The 21,737-nt window shown below is 50.6% G+C and overlaps 1 protein-coding gene across 1 annotated transcript in view; it reads right to left on the reverse strand.

The window, feature by feature from the left end:
* The window catches only part of LOC100659866 (serine/threonine-protein kinase WNK2), a 122,701-nt gene extending 104,928 nt beyond the window's left edge, over window positions 1–17,773 (reverse strand). The window contains exon 1 of the mRNA XM_064290970.1: window positions 17,129–17,773. Coding sequence (XP_064147040.1) covers window positions 17,129–17,773 — 645 coding nt within the window. The remainder of the gene's footprint in view (window positions 1–17,128) is intronic.
* Between the last annotated feature and the right edge of the window lie 3,964 nt (window positions 17,774–21,737).

Raw genomic sequence — 21,737 nt, forward strand, 5'->3', positions numbered from 1 at the left:
CAGTGCCCTCTCTATCCTGCTGGCTCCTCTGGCCAGTGCCAGCCATCTGCCCGTGTGTCTGGCCACTATGTCTTCTATATCTAAAGCCACAATGGAGACCTCACTCCTGAACACTTGGATGAGGCCCAAATGTGAAGCCTAGAGAAATCCCAGCAGCAGCTCGCTCAAGGGCTGGCCACGGTCCTCAGGGAGGTAGGAGGAGGGCCGCTGGGAAGGCACCAAGGCCTCTGGAGGCAGACGCTCAGGCAGTGCTGCGGCCTGGGCAGCCTCCCTCAGAGCAGGGCCAAGCAGGACCTTCTGGAAAAGTCCGCCACAAGGGCCAACAGCAAGCACGGGGACGGGGACAAACCCCTGAACCACAACCTTCCCTCAGACCAGCGGCTTTAAAAGCAGCTCTAAGAAAAAATGAAAAATATTTTAAAAACTACACCACCCTGCAAGTACAGCTGTATCTTTAAGAAGTGTGTGCGTGTGTGTGTGTGTGTGTGTGTATAAGAACTTGAAGGCAAGCTGCAAAAATAAAAGGAGTTGTATTTACTTGGCTGAGAGGTGACTTTTTTCATTTTTGCACACTTCTTTAATGCAGCTGTTGCACTGTCTTCCCAAGAAATGTTAATACGTACTTAAGGAAAGCTGACTTAACTGAGAGAGAGGAATCCGGCACTCGGAAGAATCCTTAGAAAGCAGCCCTTGAGGGGGCAGAACTAGTGCTGGAAAGAGGAAAACCTCCACAGGGCCCTCAGGTTACCTAGCTTAGAGGGAACACACCTCTCTGCCCAGACCAGGCCTCCATCAGGCCTCACCACCCAGATTCTCCCTGAAAATGCAGCCTGTGGAAGGCCTGAGGCCAGAGGCAGATCCTGTCTTGCTTTTTAAAAATCCCAGCTGCTGCTGCCCACACCCTTTTTCTTATCTGCAGCTCAAAGGATAAGGCGGGGCCGCCTAGGTGCTCCTGCACAGAGCCCACAGCAACGTGGCACTCACTGCAACTCACCAGGAGCCCTGCATGGCAACACCACCACCCCATGCAGCCACTCAGCCAGGCCGACCGCAAAGGGAGACTGAAGCCAGGCCGACCGCAAAGGGAGACTGAAGCACGTGGCCCAAACCTCTGTTGGACCGAGTCAAGTTTCCTCCATCAAAGCAGTGACCTGGAGCACCACGGTGTTACCTTGGGCATCTGCCAGCTCTGGCCCAAAGCCAGGCCCAAGCCACAGGCCCCAAGAGACACCCACAGGCCTACAAGTGAGGCACACAGAGCTGCCAGCCCAAGTGGCTCTGGAAGGTATGTGCCAGGGTGGGCACAGTAGGCCTAGGACCCCAGACAGCAACCCACCACAGCCATAGGGGCAGGGCCAAGGGGCCGGCGGGAAGGGTGAGGACAAGGACAGTCCAGCAGAAGGCATGGCTGTTTTAATGTGCAGCAGCAGGGCCTCCTTTTGACCTCACACCGAGGACTTGAAACCTGCCTTCCCTGCTATACTCGGAAGCAATTCTGGCATCTTGGACCAACCTCGGCATAGCTGTTCTTTACTCAGGGCAGCCCTTTTTCTGCAGGGTGTGGGCAGTGGGTGACTGGAGAGAGGCGTAGCCTAATGGGCCACACACCCCTATGGCCACCCCTGATTCAAGCCCCACTGCCTCTCCCCTGGCCTCCCTGCCTCCATCCTCATCCCCAACTGTTCCTACAACAGCCAATGTGGGTCACAACCTCAGCCAGCTCACACCCCTCGCTTAACCCTCCTGTGACCCTGCCTTTCTCAGAGAAGCTGAAGTGCTGACCACAACCCACAGGCCCTGATCTGGCCGCCCTCACTTCCGCTACAGCGCTCCCTGATGATCCTCCTCAGAGTCTTTGCGCTGGCTGCTCCCTGCAGCTCCTGATGTCCAGTGTCTGCATGGCTCCTCCCTTACCTCCTACAGGCCTTCTCTCATACACACCCTCCTCTCTGAGGCCCTCCCTGGCCCTCCTCTTGTACCTGAGTCTCCCCATCACTCCATTCCACTCTCCTTTCCACCCTGATTCTCCTCCCCTGCACACCATCACTGTTCACTCGGTCTCCCCTCGGAAGCACCAACTCCACAGGGACAGGGTTCTTGGTTGGCCCTGCTTACTGCAGTATCCCCAGGGCCTCAAACATGGTGAACACATGCTCAACAAACCATTGCTGGAAAAAGGAAGAGATGACCTAACTGAGAAACCTGCTCTGTTGAGTCCCAGGTACCGGTGTCCAGAACCTTCCAGAACGTCTGTTCCCTCCCCTTATCTAAACAATTCTTTTTATCACTACCGTTACAGTCTGACTAATAGTCCATCAACAGTGCTTTGACTCCACCTCAGAGTAGTCTCCAGCTATCAGCCTAGAAATGACAAGGTGGGGTGGAGACTCCAGCCCTTAAATCCACAAGTCAGCTCAGGACCAGCCTCATCCTCCAGATGACCCAGACCATGGCCCTGGGCCTCAATTGTCTGACACTGGCACACACCACCATCTAGTCATATTCTCATTTCACCAAAGGTCCCACTGTGCCCTCTAGGGTTCCTGTGCAGGGCCCAGGCCAGGGCCACACGCTGTGTCCGGCTGTCATGTCCTCTTTGTCTCGCCTCTGTCTTTCATGGCAATGCTTCTCCACTTGGATGTGCCTGGCACCCCCTGCGAGCACACCTCAGCTACCTGGGCCTCAGCTGCGTGATCTGAAAGTGGAGGTGCTGGAGGGATGCTTGTCAGAGAGGCAGCGGCAGTGCTCACGAGGCGCGTGCACCCTCCCTCTCAGGCTGCAGCACCCGGCAGAACAGCCAGGAGCACATGTGGCTCCTCAGTCGCACTAGCCACACTGCAAGTGCCCTAAGGGCGCCCATGGAGAACAGGCAGAGGGCATTTCCATGCCCACAGAAAGTTCTGTCAACAGTGCTGCCCTGAGGATGTATTTAGTTGCCCTCTCAGGGCCTTCTGAGAAGCACTAACAGTTTGTGATCAGCTTCTAACCAAAATGTTGACAGTTCGAATGCACCCACTGCCCTCACGGAAGAAAAGCTCAGCAATCTGTTTCCGTAAAGATCACAGCTAAGAAAACCCTATAGGGCTCTACTGTATAACACATGGCATCACCATGAGCCGGAATCAATTCCACAGCAACTGCTTTGGTAACATGTAAAAGGGGGTTAAGAAGACATCAGCTCCAGGAGCCACAGATTATTTTGTACAGTTAGGGAAGTGGGAGCACAGGAGACCCCTCACTCTGGAGTCAGACATGCTGGGCAAGAGTGGGAGACTGGGTTCCACGCAAGGCAGGCTTGAAGGCTGGGCCAGTGCCCTGTGCACTGGGCCCTAAGAACGCTCAGAAAGGTGAGCTCCGCCCACAGCAACCTCAGGGAGCTTGTGGCCATCAAGTCAGAGCCCCCATCATGGCCACCCACAGCCCAGGCTGCTCATCTGTCACCACTGGAACATATGCTCCCGGAGGGCAGGAGCAGACGCACCAGTGTTGAATGTGTCTCCGTGTCTGCACTTGGCGGGGAGAAGAGAAAGGTCCCAACCTCCACAGGCCTCTTAAACAGCTAGAACCAACCTCTCCTGGCAACCACACCAGAAGCCCTGGCCAGTGTGGCACATAAAGCACCTTACATGGGGACACAGCCCAGGGTTTGGCATCCAGCTGAATCCAAATGACGGCCCACCTGACAGAATTAAGCACTTGGGAGATTAAAAAAATATATATATAATGCAGGAGGCCGCCAGCAGAACCGATCCAAGCCTCTTCCACGTGCCCCACTTGAGTGGGTGCTCAGCAGGAGGGCTGCTGCTTCCATGTCACAGGTGCCCTCACTCCCAAGTCTGCCAGGTTGGGCAAGTCAGCCAGGTTGGGCCGGGCAAGTCAGCCAGGTCGGGCAGTCTGAGCCCCTTCCAAAAGCGGGCACAGCCTTGCTCACCAGGCCCCAGGAGAGAACCCAGCAGGGCACATGCACCAGGGCCTCAGCTATAAAAGGGCGTGCTCTGAGCAAAGTGCCCCACACAGGGTGGGCTGCCTGCAGCCACTGGAGGGCTTCCAGGCATGGAGATAAGCAGGTCTGAAGGCAGAGCCCCCCTGACACTGGGGGCCTGGGCAAGGTCCTACTCCTCCCCGGGAGGACAAGCCAGGCAGCCAGGCGGGCAGGTGAATGGAGGGCTGGCCGACAAGTTCTGGGGTGGCACGCACGGTACTTTGCCAGCCACTCGGGCACAAAGGGGACACTGGCGGGTCACATAAGCATTGAAGGGCACAGACGAAGGGTGTCCGATGGTTTCCACATATTGTGAACCCCAGGCCAGCCCAGAGAGAAACACACAGGGCCAATTTCTGTACAGCCTCCAGAGTCAGGATCCACATAACACCTGGTGGTGGGTCACAGGGCTGAGACTGACCCAACCCTCAGAAGTAGCTCCTTAGGACTTACACTGCCCTGCAAGAATCCAGAAAAGATCACACTTCAGGAGCAGCCAGGCAGGGGGGCCCCAACACCAGCACAGCAAACATGGCTTCCAATGGGTCCCCCCAGGAGTAGCAGCCTACCCTGCACACCAGCCCCAGAGTGGCTCCCAAGTGAGGAGATGGCAGACAGGTCCCCACAGCCTCATCTCTGCCCCAAGGCAGGCAGCCACTAAAAGGAGGGACAGTAGCCATGCAGGAGGCTGAAAATCAAGGTCATCTCCTCCAAGCCCCCAAGGGAGACAGGAGGGAGGCATGTATGAGGAAGAAGGCAAACAGGCCACCTGCCAACAAGGCGTCCAGGAGCTGGTCTGGGGTTTGAGCACAGCCAGCCAGAGGTAGAAACACGTGAGCAGATCCTCTGGCTGCGTGGCACCAGTGTCAGGTGTCCCACAGCCCTGCCTCTCCAAGAAAGGGAGGAAGTCAGAGACGCGCAGCACTGAGCCGGGAGGGCAGGAAGGCGGCACTAAGCCAACAGGAAAAGTAGTCAGGTGCCCAGGAAGGGTACTTCTGTCCCAAGGCACCCAGGACACCACCCCACTGCTCCTGGAGGCAGCTGTGGCCACACGAGGTACATGGCACACACCCCTCTCCCCTCCCCAAGGGAGACTTCACCTCCCGCAAGGAGGCCTGGGTTCATCCAGGCTCAGCCAAGGCCACAGAATAGACCAAACCTGCCCCCACCCCAGCCATCAGCTTGCCACATAGCTGCCATGCAGGGGGCTGTATGTGACCTGTAATCATAGATACTTCAGGAACATGGAGAATGTGGGGCAGAAATAGGGTAGTGGGGTCATGGGGGTACTTCTAGCTCCTTTACTATTACTGTAATATGCTCTGGAGCCAAAAAGAAAAGCTCATTAGAAAACAGAAAGGACAGGGAAATAATACGTTAAAATGACTTCCCCCCACAGTGTGTTCAGGTCGGTGCTGAGGACGGCTGACTGAGGCTGCTGTGTGCTAAGAAGCAGGCCTCTTTAGTGGAGGCTACACACAGCCAACATACTAGAGGGAAGGCTCTGACAGCAACAAGGCAGACCTCCCTGGGGGTTTGTTTGGAGAGTCACAGCTTCTCCCCCACCCAGACACTGTCATCTGCAAGCCTACTGTGAATTGTTACTGAAGGGCCCTGGGTGGAGTCTGTTCTCATAGCAAGCACTCTACCTGCCTCCTGCACACCCCATAGCTCAGGCCTCTGAAACCAACATGACAAACCTCCCTGGGGTCAATTAGGGTTAGTCTGCCCCCACTTCCAGTTGGCACTGAGGACTGCTGACTGAGGCTGCCGTGTGTTAGGAAGCAGGAGTCTTGAGTACAGGTTGCACTCACACCCAACAATCTACCAGGGGGGCTCTGACAACGACAAGGCAGACCTCCATGGGAATCTGACCAGAGTGTGACACCTCCTTCACCACCCAGTAATTGTTGGTTGCTAGGCTGCTGCAAACTGCTACAGAAGGCCCCTGCATTGGAATCTGTTCCCATCACTCTACCTGCTTCCCTATACACCCCAAACCGCAGGCCTCTGAAATCAACAAGACAGACCTCCCTGGGCATCAGTTTGGGTCTGTCTGCTGTGCCTTACAGTCATCACTGAAGACTGCTGACTGATGCTGCTGTATGCTAAGAAGGAGGCATCTTGAGTGGAGGCTACATCCACAGCCAGCATATTACAGGGATGGTTCTGATAGCAACAAGGCAGGCCTCCCTGGGAGAATGACTATCCCTCCCGAAACAGGGGAAAGTATGCTGATGCTTCCCCTGAATGCCAGCTCATATATAAGCAGCCACCACAGAGCAAGGAAGGAAAGCTTTGGCAAAACCGAAAGGCAACACCAAGCCCCAAAAGGGTTTTCCAACTAAAAACACGATTACAGAAACAGAGAAGGCAAGGGAGTAATATCTAGAAAGAGGGGACTGTGTCCCCTGTTGCACAGATTGATTAGTACATATCTCGCCTGAGAGGTGGTGCCCACTAGTGGACAAAATGACCACAGAGTATTATCTGGTGTATCTGGGAGAGACTGAAAGTTGAAAAATGAGATCAGGGACTTTCAAATCCCAATTATCCAGGGAAGAAGAGGGAGCTATCACACAGAGGGAGAGGAAACAGAAAGCAAAGGCCAAAGGCTCTGCCACCTAAAAGCTTCTCGCAGAAAGCAGTGTGGGCAAAAACACCAAATGCTGGGGAAAACTGAGAAAGCTAACACCCTTGAAAATACCAGTGCATCAACAAAAAATCACAGGGCACACAAAGAACAGAGAAACAATGGCCGATCCAAATGAACATACCAAAGGGAGTGAAAGCACTTCTAACTCAAAAAACCAAACCCACTGTCATCAAGTCAATTTCAAATCATAGTGACACTATAGAACAGAGTAGAACTGCCCCATGGGGTTTCCAAGGAGCAGCTGGTGGATTCAAAACTGCTGACCTTTTGGTTAGCAGCCACGCTTTTAACCACTGTATCACCAGGGCTCTGAAAGCACATCTAGGGATGACCAAATAATGGAAAAATGGAAGAATATAATACAACAACTTTAAAGATAATTAAAGAATTAAGACAAACATAGACAAAGAGCTAAATGAAATAAGGAAGGTAATGCAAGAACAAAATGATGATCTAAAAAAGGGATACTGCAACTGAAAGGGACAATAACTGAAATAAGAAATACAATAGAAGGGCTTACCAACAGATTTAATCAGCAAATTACAGGATAAGATAGCTAAAATTACAGACGCTGAAGAGCAACAAGACCAGGGGCTCAAAAATGCTGAGTACTGTTTAATGGAATTGTGGGACAACAACAAAAGACCTCATATACACATCATGAGAATTCCAGAAGGAGATGAGAGAGAGGAAGAGAAAGAATATTTGAAGAAATAATGACAGAAAATTTCCCCAATCTAACAAAGCACATGAATCTACAAATCCAAGATGCTCCAAGAACCTCAAGCAGGATAAACACAAACAGATGCACCCCAAGACACATCAGAGCGGGGATTTCAAAAAGTAAGGATAAAGAGAATCCTATAAGCAGTGACGGAGAACCAAATATCACATACAAGAGATCTTCAATAAGGCTACTAAGTGCCAATTTTTCCTCTGAAACATTGGAGGTCAGAAGGCAATGGAATGATATATTTAATGTGCTATAAGAAAAAATAAATAAATAAAACTGTCAACCAAGAATACTAAACCCAGCAAAACTGTACTTCAAGAATGAGGTTGAAATTAAAATTTCTCAGACAAACAGAAGCTAAGAGAGTTCATATCCACCAGACCAGCCCCACAAAAAATACTAATGAGAGTTCTGTAGATGGAAGGAAGGAGTCCTGGTGGTGTAGTGGTTAAGCTCCCAGCTGCTGAGAGGTCAGTGATTCGAACTCACCAGCCACTCCATGGGAGAAAGATGTGGCAGTCTGCTTCCACAAAGATTACAGCCTTCAAAACTATATGGGGCAGTTTTACTCTGTTCTATAAGGTCGCTATGAGTCAGAGATGACTTTATGGCTGTAGGTTTGGTTTTGTTTTGGTAGATAGAAGGGAAACTACACTAGAAAGTAACTCAAAGCTATACATAAAAAGAAAGATTACTAATAAAGGGAAATGAATGGACAAGAATAACGACTAGTAATAAGGTATTCACGCTTGATGATTCTAAATGTTTTGTACTTCATGTTTTTTAATAACAAATATATAAAAGGCAAAGATAAAATTATGTTACAGGACACATAAAATATAAAGATGCAATTAGTGATAACAACAACAAAAGGGGGAGAGTAATGATACAGATTTAGAATTTCTTGTATGTTACTGAAGTTAAGTTGGTACCAACTTACTCTAAAATGTTATTTAAAAAAAGTTATAAATACAAGCTCTTAAATGTAATGTTCATGTTAACCACTAACAAAATATTTTGAAAATAATAAAAAGGAAAGAAGGGAACCAAAAAGGCTCACTACGATAAATGAACAAAACACAAAAACAAGAAGTACTAAAGGACAAAGACAAAGAAGGCTTAAAACACACACACAACAACAACAAACAACAAAATGGCAGAAGTAAGTTACTGCTTACCAGTAACTACAGTTAATGTAAATGGACTAAATGCGCCAACCAAAAGGCAGGAAGTGACAGGATGGATAAACAAACATGATCCAACTATATGCTGTTTACAAGAGACCACTTTAAACACAGACATATATAACTGGACTTAACAGACATATATAGAACACTCTATCCCCAAACAAAACAATATACATTCTATTCCAGTGCACATAGGTCATTCTCCAGAAGAGGCTACATTTTAGGTCACAAAGCAAGTCTTGATAAATTTAAAAACACTGAAGTCAGACAAAGTATTTTCTCTGACCACAAGAAAGTGAAGCTAGAAATCAATAACAGGGAAAATACAAACATATGGAAATTAAACAATGCACTATTAAACTAAATGGGTCAAGAGAGAAATCAAAAAGAGAAATTACAAATTTCTTACAGTCAAATGAAAATGAAAGCACAACATACCAACACTTATCCGATGCAGCGATGGCAGTGCTCAAAGGAAAATTTATAGCAATAAATGACTACACACACACACACGAAAAAAGATCTCAAATTAGCAGCCTAACTCGACAACACCAGGAACTAGAAAGAGAAGAGCAAAGTAAACGTAAATCTCCCAGAAGAAGGGAAATAACAAAGATCAGAGCAGAAATAAATAAAATCGAAAACAGAAAAACATCGAATCAATTAAAACCATAAGCTGGTTCTTTAAAAAGGTCAATAAAATTGACAAACCTCTTGCTAGACTGACAAAGAAGAGAAAGGATACAAATAACCAAAACAAAAAGTGAAAAAAGGGACATTATAACTGACCCGATAGAAATGAAGAGAATTATGACAGAATATTATGGCAACAAACTATATAACCTAGATGAAATGGAAAAATTCTTAGAAGCACACAACCTACCCAAACTGACTCAAGAGGAAATAGACCCATAACAAGTGAAGAAATCAAATCAGTGATGAAAAACCTCCCAACAACAACAAAAAATCCTGGACCAGATGGCTTCACTGGGGAATTCTAGCGAACACTTAGAGAAGAACTGACACTAATACTATTTACACTCTTCCAAAAGATAGAGAAGTAATACTCCTTAATGCATTCTATTAAACAAACATAATCTCAATACCCAAACCAGACAAAGACACCACAAGGAAACTACAGGCCAATATCTCTTACGGATATACAGACAGGTGCCGCTTAATGTCTGTTCGGGCAGCATCCTATTGCATATACATTTGTAGTCCCATAAGGTTATAACACAGTCCAGAAATTCCCATCGGAGAATGGGACGTAGCAGAGGCACTTTGCATTGGATCTGTCTCTCACTAGCTCTCTGAATCCCACATGTGCCTGGGACCTGTGGCACCAGGGAGAGGGGATCTTAAAGCCCATTCACAGCTGCCTGTCCCACTGCACTCACCTTAGTCAGGGGCCGCGCAGACGCCACTGGAACTGCTGAGGAGGATGCCCTGAAGAAACAGCTGCCCCACTCAGCCCAGGTACCCTGTGTGTGACACCCGGACCTGAGGCCGCAGTTTCTCCCAAGGTAGAGGTCATCTAAGGGTCCGGGCTGCAGCAGTGGTGGGAGGAGAGCAGGAAAGGTAGCCTGGAGATGAGGTGGAGGCCAAGAAGGAAGCAGAAGAGGTGCAGGCAGGGTAAGGAGGGCTTAAAGCCCATTGGGGGGATGAAGAAGGCAGGCAAGGAGGAAGAAAGTCAAGAGAGCCAGCGGCCAAGTGCGCACCATGGCAGGAAGGGGCCAAGCATGGCTCTCAGAGACTAGACGGAAACCACACAGGACAGGCAGCAGTGGAGCCAAAGTTTTCACACAGTACCTTGGCATGGCGGTGACAGTGCAGGTCACAGGCCAGACTGGGGACTTTGCTGTGCACCTTTCTCCTGAACATAATATGGTGTTCACACAACGTCCAAATCACATAATGTACTATCTCACAGAACATATTGTGGACGCTAAGCAATTATCTGTAAACACAAAAATTCTCAACAAAATACTAGCAAACAGAATCCAACAGCATATTAAAAAGAGTCAAACACCATGAACAAGTGGGACTTATTCCAGCAATACAGGCATGGTTCAACATTAGAATATCAATCAACATAATGCAACATTAGAATATCAATCAACAATAATACACCACAAGAATACCAAAAGCAAACCTGTTGCCGTCGAGTCGATTCCGACTCCCGGCAACCCTACAGGACAGAGTAGAACTGCCCCACAGAGTTTCCAAGGAGCGCCTGGTGGATTTGAACTGCCAACCTTCTGGTTAGCAGCTGTAACACTAACCACTATGCCACCAGGATTTCCCCACATGAATACAACAAAGGAGAAGAATGACATGATCACCTCTATGAATGCAGAAAAGCATTTTATAAAAATCCAACACCCTCTCTTGATGAAAACTAAAAAAGACTGGAATAGAAGGGAAATTCCTCAACATGATTCAGGGCATGTATGAAAAGCCAACAACCAACATAACACCTAGTGGAGAAAGACTGAGAGCATTCTCCCTGGAATCGAGAACAAGACAAGAGCGCCTGCTCTCACCACTTATATTTAATATTCTATTAGAAGTCCTAGCCAGAGCAATAAGGCAAGAAAAAGAAATAAAAGATACCAACATTGGAAAAGAAGTAAAATTCTCTCTATTCCCAGAGGATATGATCCTACGTAGAGAAAATCCTTTAAAAGTGAACAAAAAAAAGGCTAAAACTTGCACAGAAATTTAGCAAAGTTGCAAGGTACAAGGTCAACAAACAAAAATCAGTTTGGTTTCTATTCACCAGAAATGAAAAATCCAAAAGGGAAATTAGGGAAACTGTTCTATTTATAATAGCATCTAAGAGAACAAAATACCTAGGAATAAATCTAACCAGGGACATGAAGACTTACACAATGAAAACTATAAAACACTGCTAGAAGGGATTAAAGAAGACTTAAATAAGTAGAAAAATATTTCATGGACTGGAAGACTTAATATTATTAAGATGTCAATACTACCCAAAGTTATCTATACATTCAATGCAATTCCGGTCAAAATTTCAGCAGCCTTCTTTACAGAAATAGAAAAACCAATCCTCAACTTTATATGGAATGGCAAGAGGCCCTGAATAGTTAAAAAAACAATCTTGAAAGAGAAGAACAAAGTAGGAGGACTCACACTTCCTGATTTTAACACATACTACACTGCTACAGTAGAGCTCTGGTGGTGTGATGGCTAAGAGCTTGGCTGCTAACCAAAAGGTCAGCAGTATTTGAATTCATTTGTCACTCCTTGGAAACCCTATGGGCCAGCTCTACCCTGTCCTACAGGGGCACTATCTGTTGGAATTGACTCAACAGCAAGGGTTTTGGGTTTCAGGACACAGCTACAATAATCAAAACAGCATGATACTGGTATAAAAACAGACACACAGACCAAAGGAATAGAATTGAGAGTCCAGAAATAAACCCACACATCTATGATCAACTGATTTTTGTCAAGAGTGCTAAGTCCATTAGATGGGGAAAGAAGAATCTCTTCAATAAACGGTGCTAGGTAAACTGGATTTCCACAAGCAGAAAAATGAAACTGGATCCATGCCTCACACCATACGCAAAAACAAATCCAAAATAGATTAAGGACCTAAATGTACAGTCTAAATCCATAAAATTCTTAGAAGAACAAGCAGTGGCAATGCTATCAGGGTTAGCTTTCGACAATGGATTATCTAATACAATAACGAAAGCACAAACAGCAAAAGAAAAAATAAAAAGGGACCTCATAAAAATTAAAAACTTCTGTTAATTCAAAAGACTTTATCAAAAAAGTGAAAAGACAAGCTACCAACTAAGGAACACCTTCAGAAACCATATATCTGACAAGAATCTAATAACCAGAATATATATAAAACTTCAACAACTTAACAACAAAAACACAAATAACCCAATTATAGAATGGGCAAAGAACTTGAATAGACATTTCACCAAAGAGGACATTCAAATGGTCACCAGACACATGAAAAAATGCTTGGTGTCATTAGCCATCAGAGAGGTGAAAATCAAAACTACAATGAGATACTATTTCACTTCCACTAGGATGGCAGATCAAAAAAAAAAAAAACCCATAAAATAATAAATGTTGGGGAGGATGTAGGGAAACTGGAACCCTTACCCACTGCTGGTAGGAATACAAAATGATACAGCCATTGTGGAAAACAGTGTGGTGGTTCCTCAAAAAGCTAAAAATAGAACTACCAATGTTGTTGTTGTGTGCCATCAACTCAGTTCCAACTCATAGCAACCCTATGTACAACGGAATGAAACACTGCCTAGGCCTGCACCATCCTCACAATCGTTATGTTTCAGCCCACTGTTGCAGCCACTGCATTAATCCATCTCATTGAGGGTCTTCCTCTTTCTCACTGACCTTCTACTTTAGCAAGCATGATGTCTTTCTCCAGGTACTGGTCCCTCCTGATAACATGCCCAAAGTATGTGAGACGAAGTTCCGTCATTCTTGCTTCTAAGGAGCGTTCTGGCTGTACTTCTCCCAAGACAGATCTGTTTGTTCTTCTGACAGTCCACGGTATATTCAATAGCCTTCACCAACACCATAGTTCAAAGGCATCAATTCTTCTTTGGTTTTCCTTATTCACGCTCCAGCTTTCACATGCATATGAGGTGACCGAAAACACCACGGCTTGGGTCGGGCGGACCTTAGGATATAGAATGTGTAGCTAACTGCCTCCATGAACAACTGCCTCCTTTGCCATGAGACCTGAAGAATGGGAAGGTGCCCAACTACCATTACTGAACATTTTGATCAAAGATTCCATAGAAGAATCCTGATCAAAAGGGAGAAAACAAAGAACAGAATTTCAAATTCTCATGGAGTCTAGACTTCCTGGAGCCATGGAGAATGGATAAACCCCTGAAACTACTGCCTTGAGATAATCTTTAAACCTTAAATCAAAAAATCGCGATTCATCTTAAAACCATAGTTTAGCCTAAATACTTAAAAAGGTCTGCCTTGGGTATTATGCTCTTTTAAGAACTATCTATAATGGAGCCCTGGGCTGTGGTCAAGCTCTCAGCTGCTAACCAAATGACTGGTGGTTAAAATCCATCAGCTACTCCATGGGAGAAAGATGTGACTATCTCCTTCCGTAAAGATTATAGCCTTGGAAACCCTATGGAGCAGTTCTACCCCATCCCATAGGGTTGCTGTGAGTAATAACTGACTTGATGGTAATGGGTTTTTTTTTTTTTTTGCTTGTTTGTTTGTTTATATGCGATCAAATTGACAACAGCAACTAGAAAGGTTAGATAGGAACCCTAGGGGGCAGTGAGTTTATGTTAACGAGGGAGGAACAACTCAGAAAAGGAGGGTGAGCATGGCTGCACAGAAGAACGTAATCAATGTCGCTAAATTGTACAAGTAGAAACTGTTGAATTCGTGTATGTTTTGCTGTGTATAGTCTCAATAACAACAAAAAATAATAAAATTTAGAAAAAAATGACTTTTCCCCAAAATAATTCAAGTTTTGGCTTTAGCTGGCTGAGAAGTCACTGGTAAAACAATCTCACGGCCCTTCAATGTGACAGTAACAAGTATCACTCTCTCTGCAGATCCCTTTCAACACTAATTTATCAAAGGAAATTAGAAGTCACAAGGATGTTATGTCCTCTAAGCCAGACTTATTAGGTCAAGAATAAGGTGTTTTCCTCCCCTTGGCAGGGATAAAACCACCGAATGAGGCGCTCAGAGGACTAGAACATGCCAGAAGACCCAGCCCCAAGTCCAGAGAAGACAGCAGAGACCTGCACCAGGTAAACGGGCTTTGGAAGGCAGGTTCTCAGAGGGCTTCCAAGCAGCCAGCTGAGGCACTCTGCAAGTCAGAGAAGATAGCGATGGGCAGCAGAAGGACCCTACAATGCATGGCCCCTCACTGAAGGTCACGTACCAGCCCCCTCCTCACCACCTCTACTGCATAAATGCCAACTTTCAAAAGAGCTGCCTGGGGCTGAGGTGAGGAATGAACATCTCCACACTGTTGACTAACACCAATGCCCCCCAGGCACACAGCCAGCACACCTGGGGAGAAGCCCTCCTTCCTGTGCCCACCTGTCGCCTCCCCCAGACGCTGTACCCCAGCCAAGGGTGCAGGGCTATCCCTCACTGTTGGAGCTCTCCACCCTGATTTTTGGGGGCATTTCACCTCACAGTCTCCTGCTGCTCTGCCCAACCCTTGCCATTCATTCCCAAGCCCCCCTCACTGCCTGGACCCACCCAGGCTCAAACCTCCCCCGCAAGCCCTTCAATAGCTCTTCAGAGTCACACCTGCCAGCCAAGCACCACACTCAGCACCGGCTGCTCCCAATGTGAAAAGCCAGCTGGAGCCCCCCTTCTCCTGAGTTAATACCCCCTCCTCCTCCCACTCTACCATCTCCTCACTATGTGACCTTCAGAGGTTACTCCATCTCTCGCCGCCCTCAACAGTCACACGGGGACAGTTACACCATCGTGGCTTATGAGGAAGACACAGCAAGGATGGGAACAGGGGTCTCCCAGCCCATCCGGACACCCAGGGGGCACACAGGAGCAGACTCTTCCAAGCTGGCCCAGCTCCCCTCTCATGGAAAGCCCTCTCAGACTGTCCCAGGCAGAAAGGAGCTGGCCCTAAATCCTGTACGTCAGCCTGGGGTGAACACAACCTGGCACCCTCCTGTTGAGGGAGGCACAGGGGCTGGCTTGGGGCCCCCAGTAGCAGCCATGCAGGGAGCATCCCCAGGTGGACTGGAAGCCACCTCAGCCTTCCCACTCCCACCTAGAGTCAGGGAGCCAAAGGCCCTTGGACACAGGCCAGGCTCCGCCCCACGTACCAGGCTCTATGTCCCAGAAACAGAATCGCTTGCCTTTCCTTAAAGGGAGTGGGAATTAGCAGCCTCGGCAGTCACATGCTCCTGCAGTGCTTCAAAGAAATCAACAGGGCTCAGGCTACTGAGATCTAACTCAGATCCGGCCTGCTGCAGCGCCCCCACTCAGTCCTTCAGCCTTTGGATGCAACTCAGCAGTGGGAGCACCAGTGGAGCTCTGCACGTCGTACTGGGTCACTCTGGCAAGAGCGGGGGTGGGGGATGACACTCACGGCTCAGCTTCGGAATCAAGAATCGCCTTCTCCCCTGCAGTTGTTTCTCTCCTAGTCCTCTCTGCTCTCTGCCCTCTCATGCAGCTGTGATGCCCAGCTCACCCCAATGCTGTCCCCAGCATCCTCAGGACCCCAGAGCACAGCCCCCTGCCCCACTCACCTGCCTACCCTACACCACCAAGGCCACCCCTCAGCAGGTCCAGACTTGCAGGGTCATGAGGCAGGGGAGCTTCTCCTGTCCTCCTCCTCCCACCAGCACAGGGTGAGACCCACTGACCCCCATTATTAAGAGCCTGTGTTCCATGACAGAGCCCCAGAGGCTCAGGCAGGGCAGCCTCTGAAGCTCTTTGTCTGGGGAGAAGAGCTAACAACAGGTTGACGCCCACCGCATCAGCCTGGCTTGTATATGTGCACGCACACGCACACACACACACACAGATCCCACTGCAAGGCCGGAAAACACAGACACTGAATCCCACGTCCAAACCAAAAAGGCAGGCCACAGCATTATGCCCAGAGCCCTGGAGGCTAGCGTGCCGTGGCTTGCCAGGCCCCTGTCAGGTCTGGAAGGTCCAGCTAACTTTACAAGGCCCAGAGTAGGTTTACACCTCCACCACCTGGCCCTCTCACAAGGAGGCCACCCGTGTCTGACGATGGAGGGCCCACACAACATCCACTGTAATGGGTGCTGCCCAGGCTCCCAAAGCTGGCCAGAACAGCTCGGGTTACCATTTATATAATCTAGCCCTGCACCTGACACAGCCAACGTTGAGGGCAAGGTTATGAAAAATGCATGCCCAGAGCTTTTCCATCCAAAAAAAAAAAAAAAAAAAACCCACCATATGGTGAATGACTGGGTTCCAGGACCACTCACAGTCTATTTTGTGAAGGGGCCCTCAGGGCACCAGGAGGTCTGCCCAGGCACCCAGCGCTGGGACCCCCCTCAGAGACCTCCCAGATCAGAAGAAGCCCCCTGCAGGCTTCCCAAGCTAGGGTACCTACACCTTGCAGGACCTAGGAAGATGCTAATTTAAAAGGCAGCTCAACGTTCCCAAACCACCCTGAAACTGCCTGGACCCCCAGCCTCCACTCTGGTGCAGCAGGGACACAGTCATCTAGACCACCTGGGACACAAAGCTCTAGACTAGGACCAAAAGAGAGCACCGACTGGCAGGCGTGAGGTGCTCTACTCACATCCTCCTGCAGGCCCCACACTGGGCAACACACTGCGACCCACCACACACCCACCCGGATGCCTCCCTTAGCCACCACGCGGAGGCAGCTCACAACTCCACCCGCGGGCAGACCCGGAATGGCCAAGCTGGCCACCCACACGCACCACAGCCACTGCCCTGATGCTCCCAACGCCCCTAAACAGGGCTCGGCGCTGAAAGAAGGACGCGCCCAAGGACGCACATGCCAGGACACGCGCTCCCCTCACCTGCAGCTCACACCAGGCGACCTCCACCCAGGTCTCCGTGTCCAGCCCTTTGTAGACCGTCTTGAAGGAGCCGCGGCCCAACTCTATGTCGAACTTGAGGAAGCGGCCGTCCAGTGAGGTGGCCACGGCCTTGAGGTCGTCCTCGTCGTCCTCCTCTTCCTCAGGCTCCTCTCTCCGAGCGCGCCCCGGATCCGGCTTCGCCTCGGCGGTGCCTGCCTCCTCCTTCCTCTCTGCCGCCGCCGCCGCCTCCTCCGGAGGACTGCCGTCGGGGGCCGGCGCGGCGGGGGCGGTGGCGGGGTCCGGGACCGGACTAGGGCCCTGCGCGTCCGCAGCCTCGGAGACCGGGGGCACTGGGCCGCCGGGGGTATGGGGCGGCGCTGCGGGCGCGGGGCGGCCGGCGCCCCGGGCGCGCTCGGCGATGAGGCGGCGCGTCTTGCACAGCAGCAGCACCCGGCGCTGCAGCGGTTGCGGGGGCTGCGCGCCCGGCGCCTCGGCTGTCTCCAGGCCCGGCGGCTCCTCCTGGTCCGACTCCACCACGCTGCGCCGCAGAAAGCGTTGGTGCACCGGCCGGGCCTCGCGAGCCCGCGGCGCCGCCGCCGGCTCCGCCATGCCCGCGGCCACCCCGGCGCCGCGCCCGGCCTCCATCAGCGCACCGGGGGCGTCTCGGCGGCCGCCATCGCCGTCCATTTCTGGGAACAAGGACAAACAGGCCCCGCGTGAGCTCGCGCTGGCCGCACCTGCCCGCAGCCGTGGGATGAAAGAGCACCCGGCCCGCCCGCCGGCCCGCAGTGGGGGGGACCCGGGCCCGGCCCGCGGTGTCCCTGGGGGACCCCGGGGGGGTTGCAGCCTGACGAGGAGGCCCGCTGGGGGGAGGGGGCCCGGCCTCGGGGAGGGGAGCCTAGCTCCGTCCGGTCCCGCACGGCCCGGCGGCGGTGGTTCCACAAAGAACACGGGGCCCAGCCGTGCAGGAAGGGTGCGGGGAGGGGGCTGCGGCGGCGCGGCGCGCACACAAAGGCGGCCGGGCGGGGGCGAGCCCGGCACTCACAGGGCGAGCGGGAGCCGTCCATGCCGCGGCCGGGCCGGCGATGCCCTACGAGGCGACGCCGCGTCGCGGGGGTCGCGCTCCGGGTCCAGGGGTCGCTGCGCGCTCGGGCTCCTCCGGCTCCTCCTTTGGCGGCCCGCTGCGGGCGCCGCGCTCCCGCGTGCTTCGGCCCGGCTGCGGTCGGCTCCGCGTACCGCACCGGCTCCGACCCCTAGCAAGTCCGAAGGCGGGGCTTCCGCTCGCCCCGCCCCCGGCCGGCTCAACGAGGCGGGGCTGCCACGCCCACCTAGCTGCGGGCAGGCGCTGTCACCTGCGGGCCCAGACCAGCGTTGGCTACAGCGGCAGCGCTGGCTCAGGCGGGCGGAAGGCCAGGGGGAATATGGGCGTCTGATCAAGTGGCGTGGCTTCACGAGGCCGCATAAACTCCACCAACGCCAGGACCTCAGCCTCCCGGGGTCCCCCCAATGAGAGCAACCGCGCACACACGTGGACACCAAGCTTTCTGGAGCTCTGGTGGGGCAGTGGTTAAGAGTTCAGCTGCCCACCGAAAGGTTGGCAGTTCGAATCCACCGGCCTCTCCTTGGAAACCTTATGGGGCAGTTCTACTCTGTCCTGTAGGGTCACCCTGAGTCGGAATCCACTCCACGGCAACGGGTTTGTCCCGGTGGCTCTTCCAGGTCGGAATTCGCGTTTTGACTCCGTTTGAGGCTCAGAGAGGGGAGATCACTTGATCAAGATCACACAGCCAGGAAGCGGTGGGCCTCCATGGGCGCCGATGGCGAATTTCCCCCAGGCACGGCACTGCGCTCCACCTCCCGCTGCCAGGGCGGGGTAGCCACTCTGGCTTCCCAAGCTGAGCAGGCCCGCAGCCCGCACGGGCCTCCTCATTCCAGGGCCCCCATCCCAGGTGGGCAGTGTCTCACAAGGTACCTTGCGCAAGACTCTTGGCTCGAGGGCCTCATTTGTCCCAAGAGAAGGAAGCAGGCTCTCCGCTGCACCCTTTCCCACAGCCCTGTTCAGGGAGCAATGGCCTGACTGTACAGAATGGGCAATCTAGAATGTGGAGGCCCAGGGCTGGGGTGTCTCCACCCTCAGGAAGAAGGCCTGAGCACCCAGAGGCCCCAAGCACAGGCTAAGCCTGGCAAGGGGGTGGAGTGTCCTCTCCTCCATTCACTTCAGAAACAGTACCGCCCTGGGAGGCAATACTTGATCACCATGCTGCTTTGACAACTGAGAAAACTTCTCCAAAGGCAGAGGCAATCTGCTGTAAATCCCAGAGCTCCAAAGCTGGGGGAGAGCTGACATGCCTGTGGAGAGGTTTCCAGAAGCGCCTTGACCCACAGTGTTCTTCTTCTCCAACACCTGTCAGATTTGGCCTCTCCCAGGGAGCCTTCCCTGATGGGTTCCTCCCTGCCCACTCCTCTGGAATCCCACTGACAATCCCTCTCTGGGCGTCTGTGGACTTTATTAAATGAGGTGGTGTTGCTGGCTATTACTACTAATTTCTAAGCCCTACTCCATGCGAGGCACTAAACTAACACCTCACACTCACCAATCCCTCTGTGAAGTACAGCCATTGGCCTCTGTCTTAGTCATCTAGTGCTGCTATAACAGAAATACCACAAGCAGATGACTGTAATGAAAAGAAATTTATTCTCTCACAGTCTAGGAGGCTAGAAGCCTGAATTCAGGGTGCCAGCTCCAGAGGAAGGTTATCTCTGTCAGCTCTGGGGAAAGGTCCTTGTCATCAATCTTCCCCTGGTCTAGAAGCCTCTCAGTGCAGGGACCCTGGGTCCAAAGGATGCACTCCCCTCCTGATTCTTCATTCTTGGTGGCATGAGGTCCCTTTCCTCTCTGCTTGATTCTCCTATATCTCAAGAGAGATTGACTCAAAATAAAACCTAAACCTGTAGATTGAGTCCTGCTTCAGTAACAAAACTGTTTCTAATCCTGCCTCATTAACATCATGTTGTCGTTGTTAGGTGCTGTCGTTCAGACTCAAAGCGACCCTATGCACAACAGAACAAAATACTGCCCAGTCCTGCGACATCCTGACAATTGTTATGCTTGGGCCCATTGTTGCAGCCACTGTGTCAATCCATCTAGTTAAGGGTCTTCCTCTTTTTAGCTGAAGCTTTTCTTCACCGAGGATGATGTCCCTCTCCATGGACCTCTTGATAACATGTCCAAAGTATGTGAGACAAAGTCTTGCCATTGTTGTTTCTAAGGAGCGTTTTGGCTGTACTTCTTCCCAGACAGGTTTGTTCATTATTCTGGCAGTCCATGGTATATTCAACATTCTTTGACAACACCATAAATCAAAGGCATCAATCCTTCTTCAGTCTTCTTTATTTATTGTCCAGCTTTCACATGCATACCAGGCGATTTGAAAATGCCATGGCTTGAGTCAGGTGTATCTTAGTCCTTAAAATGACATCTTTACTTTTTTAATACTTTAAAGAGGTCTTTTGCAGCAGATTTGCCCAATACGTCTTTTGATTTTTTGGCTGCTGCTTCCATGGGCATTGATTGTGGATCCAAGTAAAATGAAATCCTTGACAACTTCGGTCTTTTCTCCGTTTATCATGATGTTGCTCATTGGTCCAGTTGTGAGGATTTTTGTTTTCTTTATGTTGATGTGTAATCCATACTGAAGGCTGTAGTCTTTGATCTTCATCAGTAAGTGCTTCAAGTCCTCTTCACCTAGCAAGCGAGGTTGTGTCATCTGCATATTGCCGGTTGTTAATGAGTCTTCCTCCAATCCTGATGCCATGTTCTTCTTCATATAGTTCTACTTGTCTGATTCTTTGCTCAGCATACAGATTGAATAAGTGTGGTGAAAGGATACAACGCTGACACCCACATTTTCTGATTTTAAACCATGCAGTATCCCCTTATTCTGTTTGAACAACTGCCTCCTTGTATATGTACAGGTTCCTCTTGAGCACAAATAAGTGTTCTGGAATCCCCATTCTGCACAATCTTATCCATAATTTGGCAAAGACTACTCGGGATTTTTCCCCCAGAGAGCAGGGGTTAAACACAGACCAGCATACCGCAGTGTGCTGAGCATGGGCTACGTTTTTGGCACACACCTATTAATGTATATTAATCCTCACGTCTACCTTGTGAGACAGGTGTTCAGTCTGAAGTTCCACTGCTCAGTCACAAGCCCAGAGAAAGAACAAGCAGAATAGCAGGTGCTAGCTCTGCAGGTCTGAGGAGGCCCTTAAAGATGGGGTTTTGAGCTGAACCTCTCAAACTGGGAAGTCTTCCAGGCAGTGGTAAAGGGTGGATGAGAATCTTTCTATCTTCCCAGTGGAGACTAATGACCCCCCAACCTGGCCCCCTGCCATCTGCCTGACCTTGGGCAAGTCCTGATCTCGCTGACTCTCAGTATTCCCACCTGCAGAACGGGCAGTCATCCTGGCCTGTCGGCCCCAAAGAACTGCCTATTCCTCCCAGACTTGGTCAGTCCAACAAGGGCACCCTGAGTCTGAAAGTCTGCCCATGACGGGGTGCTCAGGCCTGCCCAAGGGAAAAAAAGAAGGTAGGATGGAGCTAAGT

This window comes from Loxodonta africana, chromosome 9, assembly GCF_030014295.1.
Source record: "Loxodonta africana isolate mLoxAfr1 chromosome 9, mLoxAfr1.hap2, whole genome shotgun sequence".
Classification (NCBI taxonomy): Eukaryota; Metazoa; Chordata; class Mammalia; order Proboscidea; family Elephantidae; genus Loxodonta; species Loxodonta africana.